This window comes from Branchiostoma lanceolatum, chromosome 17, assembly GCF_035083965.1.
Source record: "Branchiostoma lanceolatum isolate klBraLanc5 chromosome 17, klBraLanc5.hap2, whole genome shotgun sequence".
NCBI lineage: Eukaryota > Metazoa > Chordata > Leptocardii > Amphioxiformes > Branchiostomatidae > Branchiostoma > Branchiostoma lanceolatum.
In genome coordinates, this window is record NC_089738.1 from 9,100,039 (window position 1) to 9,119,114 (window position 19,076).

A 19,076-nucleotide genomic window follows, 5' to 3' on the forward strand; every position below is an offset into this window, starting at 1 on the left:
TTTCATTTTGCATTTCTACGTATTGGCGGAGGAGAGCAAGGACTATGGGATCGGCCAATGTGGCTCTAAATTTCTGCATATTTTCTGTGCATTATTATTTTATCTTATGATATTGATGATTAGATATCATATTTTAATACGACCGAGAAAGACTCGTTTCTAGAAGATAATGTCTCTTATGAACTTTTTTTGACGAATATTCAACTTGAAAGAATAAGCTAGTTCGGAGTTGCTACTACGCATGTGCAGTGTCAAAGGTGAAGGCCCCCGGCTCGTATACAGTGCTCGCCTGGACATTGTCTAGATTTGCATAACAACTGTCTAGATTTGCATCACAACGCCCCGACTGGCTTTGCTCACGTCTGGGGGGGGGGGGGGGGTTGGGGCTTCACCTTTGACACTGCACATGCGTAGTAACAACTCCGAACTAGCTTATTGCGGGTTTGATGTTGGGGTTTCACAATTTCAGGCGGTGGAGAGACGGAAGAGGAGAGAGCTGAGAAGCCAGCTGAGCAGACAGGACAGGAAGAAGGTGAGAATAATGGAAGGACGAAATATTCTTAGCTACTAAGGTATGGGGAGATGGTCTGCATGTCTTTATCCGTGACTTGAACGTAGAGTTTTTAGCAATGCGAGCTCTTTTCAATTTACCGTATTAAGGTAAATGCAGAAAATTATGTTCGCGGTGGTTTTATGTTCGCGGTTTTTCGCGGTGAACTCTTCAGGACTCTTTCAGCGCGAACTCAGTAAAACCACGCGCACCGCGAATTAAGTTTTGCTCACCGCCGACCTTCTTGTACGTTATGAGGCACCTGTTATGGTGAATATGTAGCTGTCTTGGTTTCTGACTGGTTGTCCGTAAAACCACGTGTTTTATCATGTGTCACTGTTGTTTCAAACGCGAACACGGCATTTTCTCCCTACCGCGAAATTAAATCCCCGCGAACTTTTAGAATGTATCAAATTTTACAGTATTCGTGAAGCGTAATTGGTCCCTATGATTTTACGTAGTAATTTTTATCAACTCTGACTTTTGAATTGATTTTGAACCTCATTGTTTCTAGTATATGTCTGGATGGTGTTGGTTTGTTTACGTCTTAGGTCATTCACTTTTGACCTTTGACCATGCTTGAGGTGAGAAGCCGCGAACTGTCATACATGTACAGTTCTGCACTGAACTGTCAACGGAGACTATGGCGCTCACATAACGTCTTTTTGGCCAGAAACTAGAAGATGTATTCCAACAAATGACTGAGAGAGACGACGGGAATATCAAGGACCCTTTCCAGAAGACTATGTCGTGTTAGTAAATAACTTTAAGCGTTGTCAACATACATGTATATTTGTGGGAGGGGGGCGGGGCGCTCCTTTCAGAAACGAAGAAGACCATCATTTTTTTGCATGTTGCATAAATTATTGTATTTTCACAATTTCAGGCGGTGGAGTGGCTGAAGAAGAGAAAGTCAAGAGGGCAGCTGAGCAAACAGGAAAGAGGGAAGGTGAGAATAATGGAATAAATGAGCCTTGAGGCACGAGATATAATTATTACGAACGTTTGTTATCAAAACAAGAGTTTGGATACCTCATATTATTACCTCCAAGAACTATTTCAATTATGCAAATGGCCTCACATTAACATAATCTACACATGGTTATGAAAATGTACACTGTGAACTAAGACAAGTCACAAGTATGAAATTGATATCATTTACTAGTACCTAGTGTCACTACTTATTCAAATTAAGTATTAATTTGCATTTTATTGTGTCCAGTGTCCGGGATTTGTATGACTTACCCGTCACTCTAATCATGAAGCTCTGTTATGTTCCTTTCTTGAGTTATCCTCATTGGAAGATTTTAACAAAAATACTTCATGTTTATTCTATATTTTATTTTACCTTAGAGTGTTATCCATCATGGATAAAACTGTCAGCATGAATGATTGGCTACTAGTACATCATCCAGAGCTGAATGTCATATTTCAGGACACACAGCAACATCTGCATCCACAGGTAGAGGTGGGGGATTTGCTGCTGGAGGATTAGGATTTGCTCATGTCAGTATGTACGGGGGTTCAACCCGAAAGGAAAAGAAGAAATGTCGTAGGAAGAGACCAAACAAAGGTGGCCAAAGAAGAGGAGGATATCGATTGACTTCAAGATTGTACGTAACTTGTTTTCTATCTGTACAACAAAATGTGTAATCAGATTATAAGCGATTCAAAGTAAGGTGCATTGATACCTCAAATGAAGCGGTATTCAATGAATACACGTCTTTTCGGCTATCATATTTGTTCAAATTTATCTGATTATCATTCTAAACTCGGGAGATGTACACCGTCATGTAAATGGTCTGTACAGCTCAGGGGCTCTGGAAAATTTGTTCTCCTTTTATAATCTTTTATTATCATACAAAGGAGAACAAGAGCAGAGAAAAGCCGTTCCATTGTGTGACTGTAGCGCTACTATTGTTTCAAACTCGAACTCAAGACCACCACGAACACTCCATTTTCCCCTACCACGAAATTAAATCCCTACAAACATTTCTGCACTTAAAGTAGTTAAAGATGGGAGGAGTAAAAAATTAATGTATGTAATGCTTTCTTGCATTGAGCTTTTGGAAACTCAGGAGTTATATTAATTAATATTGCTTCAACTCATCTTTCAGTAATCCATATGCAGATGTGCGACTCCAGTCTAGCAACCCCAGGACCATGCCAATGCTTCCGATGGTACTCGTGCCAGCAGAGTTGTTTGGACAGTGTTCAGGGACTCAGGTGTATAAAGCAATGCATTCCAACACTGCAAAAGTGGTTGCTGAGGATGGCAGAGACAGAATCACAGTACCAGTAGAGTCAAAAGGCCAAGATATAGAGACTCATGTGCACGATGCAGAAAGTTCCAGCACTGTGGAAGAGGGTGCTGAAGTTAGCCAGCACAAAGCGGTTGATTCCAAGCTGGGTGCAGAAGAAAGTGCTAAAGTCTGTAAAGATGACTGGCATAAAATCACAGTACGTATACTTTTAGATCCTAATACACAAGAAAATTAGGATATTTTCCCTCACTGACGAAAGGTTAGTTGCTAGCTGAAATGTCTGACAATTTCCAATATCTATCCAGTTGCTTGAGTTAGTGTTTTCTTGCCTATCTTATTAAGGTATTACCTCGATGTCTGATCTTCATGACGTAGAGACTAATAATTTTCTTGCACTGTAGAAAGAAGCTGGCATACTCCATCATGAAAAAGCGAATTTGTATAATTATGTTCTGTATCTGTATCTGTACATTGATTGACATTATTCAGATTGAACACAAATCATTACTAGTTACTGTAATAGAAATGTGCTGTTGTCTGTCACTTTAGGTTCTTCACGGAAAGAGATACAAAAGGGAGTGGTTGACAAACCAGCTGCAAAAACTATGCCCTGTACCATTCCAACCCACAGACGTAAGTTCTAAGCACTTGTTCAAACATACAACTTACTTTTCAAATGGTCAGTTTAATTTGCCTCTATGTATTCATGACAATAACATAGTATCATTAGCTCGGCTTGACTGTTGAAATTGTGGACGGGTGGATTGTTGGACAAGAATTTTAATCCATTGCACAAAATTCTAAGGTTAAATTTGTGTAAAATTGTCAGTTGTGCTGAAGCCTTACTCTCAATTTTTCAATTAGTGGTAGTGCAATGCAACCTCGTCATGTGCGGAGGCTTATGCCCAAAGCTCCCTCAGACACGGGGCTGCCGGCTTTACGTCACCATCCGAAATGACGAAAATGCAATCCCTTACAACATGTCTGAGCTGGAGTCGACCCTAGGATCAAACTCAGGCCCCATGATCCACAGAATTTGATCAAGATGTCGAAGCGTCAGGGTTGCATTACCGCTTGGCACTTGCACCACGCGTACGGGGACAAGATAGAAAGCCTGTAAGAATACCTAAAGAGAGGTCCAAAACTTAAACCTTTGCTTGGAAGACTAAAGACTCAACAATTTGTTGTTATAATGACATGTCATGTTTGTTTTTTCAGCTCCACTATGCTAAGGCTCACATGGTTTTCTATGTTCCTGACAAGACCACGGCCAGTGGCCTCAATAGCATCAGCAAGAAGATTAAGACAAAGATTGGCTTCAAGGTAAAATCATAGACTAGATATTATGAAAACATTTTCTCTGTCTTGTGAAATAAGATTACAGGAAATGGTATACTGTACTCAAAATGTTGTTTTACTCTTTCATCCTTTAATAAATGTACTTTACTATTTATGTATGACACCTGAATAAAAGGTATGGCATTGATAATACATTGTAACAAAAAAAGATAAAAGCATATCTATCTTGAACAAAGATGTTAATAGGACCTTAAAGGGACGTATTGTAGAATCTGGTGGGCAAAAACTACAAATAGTAAGAATTTGAATAATCTACATTCAGATTCACATTATTTGTTACTTATTTCCAACATATTCCCGTCATTTTGTCACATTTCCATCATTGATAAACAACGAAAAACGCAAAACGCGCAAAATCTGGCTTATTTGCATATAATCTAGCGGACCCCGTTTTTCAAAATGCAAATAAGCCAGCGTAGAACGCTAAGAAAAATTTGAATCGACCGTTGCGGTAGGAGATCGAACGTCACAGGAAAATCCCCACAAGTTAAAGGTGCCCGAAGCAATATTAGGGCGCTGAAAGTCACATATTCAAAATCAATCTTTTTCTGATTTCTATCCATTGTAAGTTTAGATAACATTATCCCATCGCATATCGACCATCATGGAGCAAAAATGCAATGTCGTTGTGTGGTGGGAACTCATTGAAAATCGGAGCACTTGGAGGCCAGCCATCATTTCAAATCTTCCGAACATGCACGATTCTGACCGATAAGTCCTGAACGCTTCCGAAGAAATAATCACGTGGTCATGGCTCAACATGCTTGGGCATTGTGACGTCACGCGGCCGGAAGTTACCGAAAATTGTTGACAGAAAACGGTTACGGCTGGATTCTGGGCTGATTTTTTGGGGGACCCAATAAATAAAATACTCCTTTTGTGGCTTGCTTCTGTGTTATTTTTAAATGCCCAAAGTATGAAATAATGATGCAGATGTGCTAACATGGGGAAGTAAATGTCAATTTCAACTTCACAAAACAGAATTGTTTACGCCAGAATTTTTCAAGTTTCACCCCCTGAAATCGCTTAGGGCACCTTTAACAAGCTTCAGAACGTCGCGCATTCGACCGCGAGTTCGGCGATGGTTTATCGGAATGTTGGAAAAAATGTCAGACAAGTCAAGCGGCGTTGGGGATTGCGTATATAATTTTTTTTTCAAGACGTTCGCACAACACTACAAAGTTGCATCCACACGTGATGAATATTGCTGTGCAGTGTGAGTGTAATAAGGTAGATTCTACTAATGATGTAGAAAGATAACCAAAAACAATGAGTTTTGTTTTATGTTCCTGTTACAATACTTCCCTTTAATAATCATGATATCAAATTTTGGCTCAAAGGGATAGATCTTGTAAGCCTTAGAGCAAATTTGTTCTGACACCATCTGCATGAAGTTACACATTTTCCAAATATACTTTAATATAACACAGAGAGTGATATCCATTGATAGTATCTCCATTAATACTTAATCAAATGCATCATAAAATATGGAGATATGAATGATCAAATTCAAGTTTACAAACTTTTTTGTGCTATGCTGACTTAATTAACTTAAAGCACATGTATGGACAATAGAGTTTAACTTGTGTGTTATTGTGCCAGATTTTGCTCAATTTTTCTCCTTTCCAGCTTATTATCCTCACCAAACCTGAGATACCTCCAAGTCTCCAAGTTGTGGATGAAGCTACAATGGAAGCAATGAAAGTAAGATGTTAATTCCACATGTCATGTCAGTTAAGTCCTTATAATCATGTGGCCATGACCTACTGATGACATGCTTCATTGTTAAACCTGGAAGTTGCCACTGTAAATGTTGAATATTTACATGTAATTACAGGGTATGTCCAGTGTAGCTCAAACTCCTGGTTCCAGTTAGTTGGTTAAACTTGGAGACCCAGTTCAAGTACCTACCAGGGTCAAGACATCTTGGTTGGGGCTGTCCCTGTTTTTGGCAAGGGACGTAAATAAAATGGGGGTGAATTGAGGAGGTGCCTTGGTCATGTTAAAGGGGAAGGGCTAACATGTTACTCCTCCCTACAAAAATATACCCTGCTACTGAAACAGTAAGGAGACTTGCTGCCTTATGTGCCATGTTGCAATGCATCTTAACTAAAATGATGGTGTCTTTCGGCAGTTGTGTATTGTCAAGAGATTTGATGCTGCCACCTCTTCTCTCAACCTGAGCAATATGTATTGGGACACTGGTAAGCCTGCTTTGTACTATATATCATAGAATTCTGTAAAATCATTGAAAAATTGAAAAAAAGGTCTTTCAACAGATCTAGTATTTTTAGTAGTAACTAATTGGACTTGACATCTGAAATGCTGTCCCCAATGATTGCATCTGTACTCAAAGTGTGGAAGAAATATTAGTTGTTATAACCAATATAGGGCTTGAACTTGCCAATTTTCTGGAAAATAAAGTTAGTACTCTGACTTATGAATGTCCTTCGACCTGCTTGTTAGAGATTTTATTTTACCGGTATTCAGAATGTTTTTCCAACAATTGTTAATTCTAAGTTTGGTAATTCTGTTTGTTCCAACAGAACTTAAAGCACAGAACATCCGAGTGCCCCTGAACCAAAAGAAGTACATGAACTCTGTCATTGCAATCATCAAGGACAATGTGTCAGTGGTGGGTCTTATTCGTCTTACCTTTAAGTCATGCCTTTAAGTATCAAACTTATCAACCTAGGATTGATGTGTTCAAAAATTTGTATTTTCCTAGAATGATTGTAGAGTGGAACTCGTTGCCACCAAGTACCATAGAATTAAGCATCCTCATTAGACAGCTTTAAACAATGCATGCAGTTAGATATGCGAAGGTTAGATGTGGCAGGTCGTTCGGTGTAATATAACCAGCTGCTGCCACGCCACGTTCCTGCAAAGCTGGTGTATTACACCGAAGGGTGGTTATACCGGTTATATAGATACAGATACAGATAACTCAATGAAAATTGATACATGATATTACTTGTCAACTTTCTCACCAAATCGTCATTGTTCTAGATTAGTATCTATAGGCTGCCATACTAGATTCCTTGTCGGTACTTAGGTTGTGTTACCTTCCACTTTTACATATCATTTTATGCAGAAGCAACAAAACTGGGGCTTGATTGAGTGTTACCGCCATTTTGCGAAAAATATGTGTGAAGTCACTGGAGTGTGTAACCCAAGGTTGCGACTTGTCTAAAATCAAAATGTGAATGCCTTTCTCTAATCAGTTAGAAAGTCAATTTGATGATTGAACTTGTTAAAATTTGTTTTCTCTTTCAGATAGATCACCTTGACATGAGTGATAATAAATTGTACAGCCTGAATGGCCTGGCAGACTTAGTTTCCGTCAGAGGGGGCGTCACCTCCCTAAACATTTCTCACAATGAGGTACGGCATGTTCATTCCTCTTCTTTATTCTGCTCTTCTTCTTTTCTTTTTTTAGTTGAAATCCAAGCATCATGCTTGAAACAAAATGTAATCCTCCTTCCGAAAATAATTTCATCAGGTTGGTAGAACATAGGATATTGGAGTTTTCTTTTTACACAACCAGTCTCTTCTTACCTGCTGATGTTTCGGTGTCTGTCGGACATGTGACCTTCTTCAGAGCTTCTGACTGGAGTACTGCTTCTCGCTGCTATAACTATAAGAAAGTCAACACCAGTGATGAACCGGGACTAGGGGGGATACAAGCTTAGCCACATTTGAGATTGTGTTCTCGCCGCAATAGCGCCACCTACATCGGCTACTTATAGCGGTGAGAATCAGTACTCCAGTCAGAAGCTGTTAGACACCAAAACATCATATAAGAATTAAGTGACTGTGCATTATGGCTTTGCTATGGCTTGCTCTTACAGCCAAGCACACCACTGGTAACCCCTACTCTTCTCGACATGTGTGTTGGGTTTCTTTTTACCTGCAAAGGTTTGACGCTTGAGGCTGTATAGAGTATTGTCATTTGCAATGCATTGGGAGGTTTATAACCTTAAAGGTAGTAATATAAAAGACAAGTGTCCTGTTTTTCAGTTGAAGTCAGAGTCTGAATTGGAGAAAATCGAGGGCTGGAATCTGGAAATGCTCTGGATGAATGACAACCCCCTGTGTAACCACTACTGTGAACAGTATACCTATATCAGGTAAGAACTGACAGTCAAGTAGAATATAGGGTGGGTGCTGGGCACATAGGTATTTATGGCAATAGGACAAAAGAGACCACAACATATAGTTATGACTCACTGTTTATGTGGATCAATAAATTAATTTGAATTACTCAAACTGCTTTCGTCATTGGGGGTAAAGAATAGAATGGAGAATAGACAATAGAATGGAGAATACCGGACCGCTATGATGAAAGCAGCTTCTGTTGTTCAAAGTTGACTATATTAGTGTCTAATACTTGTGAGGTATGAATGTATAAGCTCAGCTTCTAAACTAGTTTTTACTGAACATTTAGTCAATCCTACTGTCAGAGAAGGCATCGGAACAACATTAATTAAGTCAATATTAGCTCAGCTGACCATCGAACAGAGATTTGCCTTGGATATATTTATTGTGGATTAAGTCTTGTTTGATGGCTTTGCAAATCCAGTGAAACTGACAAAGCTCCCTGGTGCCCATGTGTTCTAAACTGATTTATCCCCCCCCCGCAGTACTGTGAGGAGGCGGTTCCCTAACGTAGTCAGACTGGTGAGTTATATCTAATAGTATATATCTACACATATATCTATCTACAGTCATGTATCTATCTATCTATCTATCTACATGTATCTATGTATATATCTATAAATGTACATGTATGTATATGTTATCTCTCTCTCGACAGAACATGTACAATATATGATATATGACAATGATCTTTATTGCATACTAATGCACAACATGGACTAAATGAATTGAGATTTAGTACAAAAGGATAGAAAAAATGAAGCTATGTTTATAATGTTTTCCATCTATAGCTACAAAATCTCTTCCCTCTTCTTAAAACGTGTAGACAAATTTACCTAGTTTTCTCATAAAATTTTCTAATGACATAAAATATGTGAACATTTAACGTCTATATTTCTGGTCTTGTTGAAGGCACTTATAAGAGATTTGCGCATACCTGTGCGTAGTGAACATTCTAAAAACAAATTTTCTACATACATGTTATTATTGTTACAAAATGCACATATTCTATCATTTTGAGGAGTATGGCTGTATCTACCAACTTCAACTTGCAGTTTTATGTGTTACCAATTCTGTTCTATATCTTTCTACAGGATGGGCAAGTGTACTCCCTGCCAACTGAATCATAAAATCGGCAGTGGTGGAAGCGCAACTTTATCAACTTTCTACTATCCCACCAGCCAGGTTCTGGAGTTGTCAACTTATCATGTGAATGGTTTACTGATAACATCATTGATTAAAACTAATCATTATACAACTTGATGAATTTTGTTACTTGTGCAGGATAGGTCATGCTCCTTGATATGCTTGTCACAAACAAGGAATAAAACTTTTCTTGCACCTACCGCAAAAAGACAATGTATTGGTACAATACTGATGAGGATTTAACATGTTATTCTGGTCAGTTTGAATATGAAAAGTTATATGAAAAGTTCTTTTCGACATTTCAACTTTGTTGTTGTTCGTAGTGCCATGAGTTTTTCAATGAAACTTAATATCAAGCGATGTGAAGAAATGTGAATGATTAGATAAGTTGAAAATTTGGTAGTTGACTTGGAATCTAAAGGTCATGGGTTCAGATCCGTAGCGGGCCCTGAGGTTTTGCTTAAGAAAAGACACCAAATTCCTTACTAGACTTGGGTGGAAACGATACTTCCAATTTTCCAAATATCAAATTATACCACTTCCGCATAACATGCTGCTACTCTGCAAGATTCACAAAATTGCAGACATACACCATGATAAACAAACACACCGATTGATTACAATGCATCCATTCTTACGTGGGTAATACCTAGCTTTCTGATAGGGACCCTCTCTCTGGTGGGATCCAAAACAATGGGTGTTGTGTATTTTTGTCGCTCTTTTTTAGATACAAGACAGAATGGATGATCATAAGATTTAAGGTCGTCCCTGGCATGTACATGCTGAACCAATGAATAAATGAAATAGATATAAAGTGGGACCATTCAGGATTGCGGTAGATTTAGGCTCCGCCCACCGCCATCCATATATGGAATAGGAGATATTGCCCAGGGGGCAACACCGGCCTTGCTAGTAAAGACACATACATGTAGCAATGTCCACTGAACCGCTGAATATCATGCTCTGTGACCCTTGAAGAAATGCCCCTTCTGTGAAAGTTTGATATGAACTCATTGACCTCATGTACATACCATGACTCATCAACGTTAACTCATGACATCATAAATTTTCAAAACCAGTTGCGCATGGGCAGCAACACATTTTTAGATTCAGATTTATTACAATCAACCTTGCATGTTACATCCTCATGTTTACATGAAATTTAACATGAAATATGTTGATAGTTACATAAAATTGAAATCGTTACATTACATAGTATTAAAAACACGCATATCACAAGCGAACACATGGTTAAAACAGTTCAAACAGATCATCGATATGTTGTTCCAAAGCAATCTGGGTAAATTCGAAGTTAACTGCAATCGCATAGTAGCAGATTAGTTCTTATCATATAGCTTCAGAGCTCTAGGTAAGAATGACAGTTCGTGCCTCTTTGATCGGCTGTGTGATGTCATAACCCGTCTATCACGGCGGAGGTTGTAACCAGTGTATACTGGGCGAGATATAAAACTGTTCAAGGCACGTTTTGCCTCAAGGCACCGTTAACAGTGTAATTCTGTATTAAACATATTGATGTTGATTCTGTATATCTAGAAAGTATAGATATTCTACCCGGTCAGGTCAGTTCAACATACTGCCTGGGAAACGTTAGGTAAGATCTATTCTTCTCCTTTGTTGACCTTAAGGAATCTGTGCACAGTACACCTGAGGCGATCACGTATTAAAACACTCACTGCGCACTTAACAACCTTAGCCACTGTAGCCTCCTTTGTAGGCCTTTAGGCAGCCTTTTATTTTTTGGAGTGGAGCGCTGATTTGCGATTTTTAACATATGGGAGACAGGTTCTTGTTTTGCCGGAGAAATCATTATTGTTACAAAAGAAAGTGGCCCCAATATGTTGAAAATCGCGAATCAACGCTCCCAAAAAGATACCAGTGCAGCCTTGAAGCGCCTGCGAAGGAGGCTATTGCCGCCTCTGGGCAGACCTTGGCGAACCCCAGTACCATGACGTGCAAGTCGCCACGAGAAGGAAACGTCACAATTCTCACGCCATTTTAGGACCCAAGAATCATCCGACAGGAAATAGTTGCCTCGCCAAAACGATAGAATTTCTGATCCTATTTCGCGGTTGTTGTCCTTGATATGTGTGCGGTGAAGCTATGAAGAGTCATCAGCGACTACTTTGTGGACAATGTTACGACGAGAAAAGTTGTATGGCGGCTTTGTGTTGACCATGACAAGTCAAGCGTTATTCATGTGAATATTTCGTAACAGTGATCAAGACCTGCATGGCTTAAAACAACCACAATTTCAGGGGAACAGCACTTTTCTGTGGACGATTCGTGACTCGTGGACTGGTCGAGGTGATGATTATCCTGATTTTGGTTTTGTCTGCGGTTGTAGATACTTCAATTTACGGGCAGACAATTGTTCGTAATGGCACAACTACGCCTACACCACTTTGGACATCGTCCCAAACACAGGCAAGTGTCGCTGGTGAGACCACAGTGCCATCTTCCAACAGAACTACCTTCGCCCGTGGAGTCTCCATTGACAGAAATGCTGATACCACAGTTTCTGCTAAAACTAGAACTACACATTTTGTGAACATTGTACAGTCTACCAGAAGATCCACTAGCCGATTGAAATCAACCGACGTCACCCGAACGGCTACGAAGATCTCAACGAACAGAACTATGAGCATGCCCTTCCACGATTCTATGACAAAGTCCTCCACACCGCAGCCGTATACTACATCAATACGAAGTATCATTCGACGACAGTCTACCGACACAAAATCCTCTGCCACACCGATAAAAAGTACCCGCCGGCGATACACAACCGACCTCAGCCGAAGGTCAACGAAAATTCCCACGACGAATATTGTAAACCCGACTGCCTCAACAACGATGTCTTCTGCGCTTCTCGGCCCAGCATCTACAAGTGGACTCTATTCAACCAACTTTAGCCGAATGAATACGACTGAGGTCCTCGGGATGAGCTCGTCTGCGCTCGCGTCCACGACCCCTCTCGACCCGACCCGAATGATTCCGAGCAAGTACGTGTGGAACGCTATAAACAGACACATCTATCCGAACCCACGAAGAGAGCCGAGACGATGTCGAAGGCCCAGCCCGTCTTGGGTCTGCGATCCAAGTGGAGTTTTTACTACTGAACAAGGTAAAGTTACAGGTATTCATTCAATCATTGTAGTACTGTGGGTGACCTAAAAAGGTCAAATCTTTCAATCAGTGCTTGTTTCGTGCAAGAAAGTGGCAATTTCAACGTGAGTACCGATTAGTAAGTGTGTATATAACAATAGACCTGTAGTTACAGGTAAGAAATGGTCAGAAGAAAGCTAGCCGTTGAGAAAGATGAGATTGTCAGAAAACACCTTGTTTATCTGTCATGCAACATGGCAACTGGGAGGTCTGTAACTTATAATTATAGTTGTTGACTAGGTGGACTTAATTACAATTCTTCAGGACTGCGAAAAGGGCAAAATTGGGCTTTGTTTTGTTCTAATCACCAAAAGTTATGCAGTTTTCTTACTGTATGTGTCCCTTTGTCTCTGTGTGTATGTAACGTTATGTATTTTGTGTGTATGTGCGTGTGCATACACACACAATACATAACGTTAGTTCGTCAGCAAAAATGAAAAGAAAATTTGACGCATTCCAACAGCGGTGCCTTAGAAGGATATATAACATAACTTATAAAGATAGAACTACAAATGAAGAGGTTTACAATAGGAGTGGGACAAAACCCCTTAGTATCACCATCACAGAAAGACGAGTAAAATACACAGGTCATTTGTTAAGAATGCCTGTGGAGCGACACGCAAAAACAGCGCTCAAATGGAAACCCGACAAAGGGAAAAGAAAACGGGGAAGACGCAAACTCACATGGAGGCACATGCTTCAGAAGGACCTTGACGAACTGGGGATTACCTTGAAAGGAGAGGAAGACATGGCCCAAAATCGCACAAAATGGAGGATGCTTGCTGCCCGATGTGCCACTTGGCACGGTAGGATCTAAGTCTAATGTATATGTGTGTGTTTGTGTGAGTGTATGTGTCTGTATGTGTGTGCTTGTAAGCGTGTGAATGTTTGCTTGTGTGCAATGTGGTGCCTGTGTATGTGTGTGTATGTGTGCGTGTGTGTGTGGCTCTTTACAGTGTCTGTGGTTGTGTGGTTGTGTTTGCTTGTACTTGCTGTTCTTTCATTCATTCGCTCCCGTCATTTCTTACAGTGGACGAACTAGACGCCATCTTGACGTCGATTTCATTGCAGAGTGATTGTCCTTGTAACGAGCACTGTCACCACCGCACCTACGGGTTCGTCGTCACCCTGGTCATTCTCTACCGATACGACCCGTAAGTACACACCTTAGGCCAAGGGAAAAATGTTGTGTTTCCGGTTATCCGACCGGCCCTACCAAAATCCTGAAGACTAGGGCCTGCCGGCTCTTTTTTTCGTTCGACCTTTAAGGTCCTCTAGCAAGGGACATAAAATGTTCGATCTGACATTTGAGTGATGAAAATTTGAAATAGACCTAGAATCCAAGTAGTCATGGCAAAATGTCTTACAGACTCTCTATATTTCACACTCAAAAATTAGATTACAATCAGATTAAATCTAAGATTCAGTTAAATTAAATTTAAGAACAGTTGATATAGAAATAAAATGGTAAACATTTTCTTGGTTCAGTACTTGTGCCTGTACAATGTATATCTGTACAATTACAACATCATGTAGAAAATACCAGTGCTCTGCGATGCTGCATTCCACTTTTTCATTGTCAAACTGTTATTTGTTGTATCACATCGAAAAAGGCGAATCCCTACCTACCGACTCTAACTTTTTTAAACACAACAATTTTTTTTCTTAGGCCTAACACTTTGTGATGGGGTAAGAGCAACCTCTACCAGACTCTATAGGTCGCTAAAAAAATTGTAGAAATTGGTTGAATAGACAGATAACATGCCAGGGGTCCCGAACTGTACTTTCAGGCCAGCTAACTCCTCTCGCAAGAACAAGGATTTAAGAAAGGGTTATAGAGATGTCACCGATTGAATCATTCTCTTATGTAATGCTAGAATAGATTTGTACACGGTCGATGGCTCTGCACAATGAAACAGATTCTTCTAGTAGGTGGGTTCCTGTGATACTCGGGTTAGTGCCCTTTGCGTTGGCTTGTGTTGACATTTGGCTGTTGTTGTGTGTTAGTCTCACAGAGTCATTCAAAGACATCCGTCACATCCGTTGTACGATGGGTCTGCGACAGTGGGTTGGAGACATTCCCACGACAGTCGTAGATGCTTCGTACACAATTCTTACTGTCCAAGCAGATGTTAGAATTTCTATTTTGTCATGCTTTCGTTTTGCTGGCGGAGAAAAAGGAAACATTACAAAATAAAAAGCCCGAGTCCAAATGTCGAATTCTGTAATAATAATTATCCTGTCAGCACATGCCTAGAGGTTTGTATTTCCGGACTATTGTAGTCAGTATAACTCAAGAACCTCTGGACAGATGATAATGATATGGGTAGGTTTTGGGAAGACGAAAGTCAAGGTCGATTTTGGGCCCCCTGGTATGTGACTTTGATACTGCAGCAGAACTGTATTTTTTGTATCTTCTGACCTGGACATGCTATGGTCTTGATTTTTTGGTGGCAGGTAGCTTGTGAAGTAAGAAAGAAGTGGTGTAGGTTTAGGCCCCCTAGCAGCCTTCTCTGGAAATGCAGGGGAGTTTTTGTCAAAATCTTGGAGGGGAATAAATGAACAAAGGAACGGCGGATTTTTATGATATCTTTTCGTCTGCAGCCACCCTAACCAGACATTGCCGATAACGCGTCATATGCGGCTGTCCGAACTGAGTGCCGGGACGTGTGGAGAAGACACGGTTGTGAGCTATGACTTCAGCAGAAAAATGGTAAACAGATTGGAGTTTATTAATAACAAGACTTAACTTGTCGTCCAACACTGTAAGAGAAATGAAGAATTGAAGAATAAAGTTTCAAGTTTCAAATTGGGACTTACCCCAAATTTTCGGTTGACTTCATCAACCCTGTTCACGGAATGAACCCGGCTACTGCATCGTGACGTCAGCGACACGTGATCGCAGTAGCGGGTCATACGTGCCAGATAACTTGTGTCGTCACCCGTCTCTATTCAAGGTAGGTCTGTGGGCTCTGATGTAGATTGCCTCCTTTACTCCTCTTGCAAAGAAATCCGGTTCCGAATCAAGGATTTTCACTCCTTCTAACGATACTGAGTGTCCCGGAGACTCGATGTGGATATGTTGAGATACCTCTGAGTTCACAGTGCTCGGGCGCCTGTGTTCTTGGAACCTTGTTTTAAGAGCTCGTTTAGTCTTGTTACTAATGAATTCGACCAACACAGATGAACTTTCATGCTAAGATTGGAGTTTATACAAATGTAGCGAAACGACTTGTACCATGTAGCGAAACGACTTCTGCCATCTAGCGAAACGACTGTAGCGAACTGACATTGCAGCGAAACGACCGGTTTCCGTTTGTTGCATTAACTACTCTTTTTTAATTGTCTACCGAAGTGACAGCTACACCCCTGAGAGAGAAAAATACGATACATTAATGATATAGAAAATTACGATCAACATACAAATAACATAGAATCACGATAGCACACAATGACTTTAATCTAACAAAGCGTATGTGTTTCAATATCTGTTCTATGCCCTCAGCTCAACATCTCAACTGGCGTGGTGGCCTTCCAGACTCTAACAGATCAACTTGCGGAGGTAATCATTGCTCCGTACATGGACGACATCACAAGTCAAGACACGGAAAGAAACTTCATCGGTCTCAAAGGATTCTTAACAGTGACCAAGACGGTATGTTCATTTCTTTAATCTCAATCTTTAATTCGGCTGTTCTTGCACTGATTTCATCAACTTTGCCAGAATTTTCGCTAGCCTAATTTTTATGATTTATTGTATTGTGATTTTGTTGATGAATAAAGTAAGATGTCAAGAAGGTATGAATGGATTGTTGGGCCACAGCAAGCAAATTTTATGGATGACATATGCGCGCTTATCATTTTCTTGTTTCATGCATTCATTTATTTATTTGTTGTGTTCTCCCCAGGTGTTCGTTGGTACCTACAACCCCCCAGAAATGACTGATTTGGAGCGCCTTTTCATCGCTATTGGCGGGAGCATGGGGTTACTTGCATTCTGCTCTCTGTTCTTCTGTTGTATCGCCGGTACCAGGGCCTTTTGGGGCCGCAAGAAGAAAAACCCATCCTCGCTCGACTTCGATGACGAAGAGGATAGATACTATGACCCCAAAGTCGAGGGAACCTTCATTCCTTTCTACCATTTTATTCCAGAAGGAACAGTAGGAAATAAGGTAAAAGAATTCTCAAAGCTATGTGTTCTTCAAATGTTCTTCAGATCTTAAAGCCGACATTGAATAGCATAAATATTTGAACTATCACATCATTTTTACTAAATCGATCTGAATCGATTCATCATGCACACTGTCAACTGTATAATCCTCGCCTTTCAGCTAGTATTACTTTCAGACACACACACACACATACACATACACACACACATACACACAGACACACACAGACACATACACACACGCACACACACACACACACACACACACACACACATACATATACACATACATATACAAATACGCATACACATATACATACACATACTACACATACAAATACGCATACAAATACGAATACACATACACATACACATACTACACATACAAATACACATACTCGTACCGTGACATACACATACACATACACATACTTTTCATTTCTAGATATTCTGTACACTCTTAAGGCTGTACACTCTACGGATTATATTCTTCCTTTATTGTAACTGATTTCACACAGAATGTATAATATACAAAATGTAAATGCAACTGGTGCAACATATACATTTTGTCACTCATTTGGGAATTTTCCCTTTTGTCTATTTTCAGAAAAGAATGGGGATCACAGAAATGAAAACCAAGATGGAGACGACCAAGAAAAACCGATCCATCTCGACTCAGGAGGAAGACCCGGACGTGTTCGATGACTTTGACCGCTTCGCAAAAGTCGGTCGGGCTGCCAGGCTGTGGAAGAAGCGTGCGCGGAGGCCCCCGCCTCAACCCCCGCCGCCGGCAGTGGGAAACTTCCGACGGAGTCTTACTACCTGATAATGTGGACAGTATAGTATAAAAACTAAATCAACAAATGATCGATTACTTTCCCTACATCTGCTTGCGAAGCAGAACGGACCGCTGACCTCAAACAGATTATCATAACGATTTATCATAATCTGTGAAACTAGTTGTTTTACATACATTAGGATATTTTGTATGAATCTTAAACTTGTGAAAAATCAATATATAGCGATTAGCGACGTTACATGGGCATCTACGGATGTCTTAAACATTTAATGCTACATTTTTAAAGTCAGGTATGATATATACAGACTTCATCACAGTATTACTTTGTAAGAAACTAAAGAAATGAAATAAAGGGTATGGAATGTATGTACACATTTACACTTGAATTATGTATTGAGCCCACGGCATCACACAAAAAACGATAATTTTTGTGCAAACCAAAGTTTAAAACTCTTGATGTGTTACTTATGGACAGTTGTGTTATCGAAAACTGCTGGAGACTGTTGAAAAGAGGAAAGGGATGATATTTAAAAAAAAAAGGAAATAATACACATACTCAACTACTTTCTATTTATGTCATATTCAAACTATTTATTTGCACATAATATCCAAGCAGATACTGAGATGCACCTATCTCAACATACAAGAAGGCTTGGAAGCCAAAATACAATGATTATTGCAGTCTTCCATGCTAACGTCTGCTTGGACATAAACCGTGTTGATCTGACATTGTTTTACCGAGTGTTACTAACTAGTCTTCTTGTCATTAATCATTTTGGTATCATTTCATGCGCAATTACCTCTGACTCACAGCCTAAGCGTGTAACTTAGACCCCCGTTTTAGTGAACTTATGTTACTCCAATGAAGCTGTAAGCCAGATTCGATTCAGCTAACACTTCACTATGTAGAATGTTCCCAATATCATCGATTTATAGCCTGTATCACTGGATGAAAGATTTTAGATAAGATACCTTCATTAAAAAAGGCGAGGCCACGTTGTGCTGGAGGGCATGGTACGTAATTATCAAACCAACCAGACCAGTCCTATTTAATGTGATCAGGTCTTCGTGATGACCTCAACTCATGATTGACGGGACCACAAATGGTCTGGGAACTGTTTAAACTTCTCCCTGCTGCCTAACTCTTTAACCAATAGGGAACTGGGTGCCAAATGGCTACTATCAAGTGGTAGAGGTTAATTATTATCATTCTTTTTTTTTCAAATCTTAAGGTCAATCATTCGTACATTTAAATGAACACGCAGAAGGTTGTATAGTCTCCAAGCAGATGTTGGGGGTGAAAAATCGTGATAATTTCTGAGTAACGGCCGGGCTTTTCTGACAGTCCCTTACCCCTAATAAGTACGTGAGCAGTTGACTAGAAGGCTATAGTTGTTAATAGTTGTTAAGAGAAAATGGACGATGTCCACATACATTTTAAACGTA

The 19,076-nt window shown here is 40.0% G+C and overlaps 2 protein-coding genes across 3 annotated transcripts; both read left to right on the forward strand.

Annotated features, from left to right (window-relative positions):
* The first annotated feature begins 401 nt into the window (after positions 1-401).
* On the forward strand, positions 402-11,024 carry LOC136422958 (nuclear RNA export factor 1-like). Of its 2 annotated transcripts, none has more exons than XM_066410899.1 (13): positions 402-532; positions 1,437-1,499; positions 1,986-2,163; positions 2,668-3,010; positions 3,364-3,447; positions 4,033-4,137; positions 5,803-5,877; positions 6,308-6,377; positions 6,720-6,808; positions 7,450-7,557; positions 8,194-8,303; positions 8,817-8,853; positions 9,426-11,024. In XM_066410899.1, the coding sequence occupies exons 3-13, from the start codon at positions 2,063-2,065 to the stop codon at positions 9,459-9,461; spliced, it is 1,158 nt and encodes a 385-aa protein (XP_066266996.1). In that variant the 5' UTR covers positions 402-532; positions 1,437-1,499; positions 1,986-2,062; the 3' UTR covers positions 9,462-11,024. The 2 variants fall into 2 exon arrangements, with proteins under 2 accessions (XP_066266996.1, XP_066266995.1); XM_066410898.1 differs by lacking the exon at positions 402-532 and adding an exon at positions 1,143-1,302.
* Positions 11,025-11,348: 324 nt separating this feature from the next.
* LOC136422957 (mucin-4-like) lies at positions 11,349-17,996 on the forward strand. Its single transcript, XM_066410897.1, has 6 exons — positions 11,349-12,619; positions 13,691-13,814; positions 15,265-15,373; positions 16,166-16,315; positions 16,569-16,832; positions 17,439-17,996. Exons 1-6 carry the CDS (start codon positions 11,806-11,808, stop codon positions 17,655-17,657), a joined length of 1,680 nt encoding a protein of 559 aa, XP_066266994.1. The 5' UTR covers positions 11,349-11,805; the 3' UTR covers positions 17,658-17,996.
* The last annotated feature ends 1,080 nt before the right edge of the window (positions 17,997-19,076 follow it).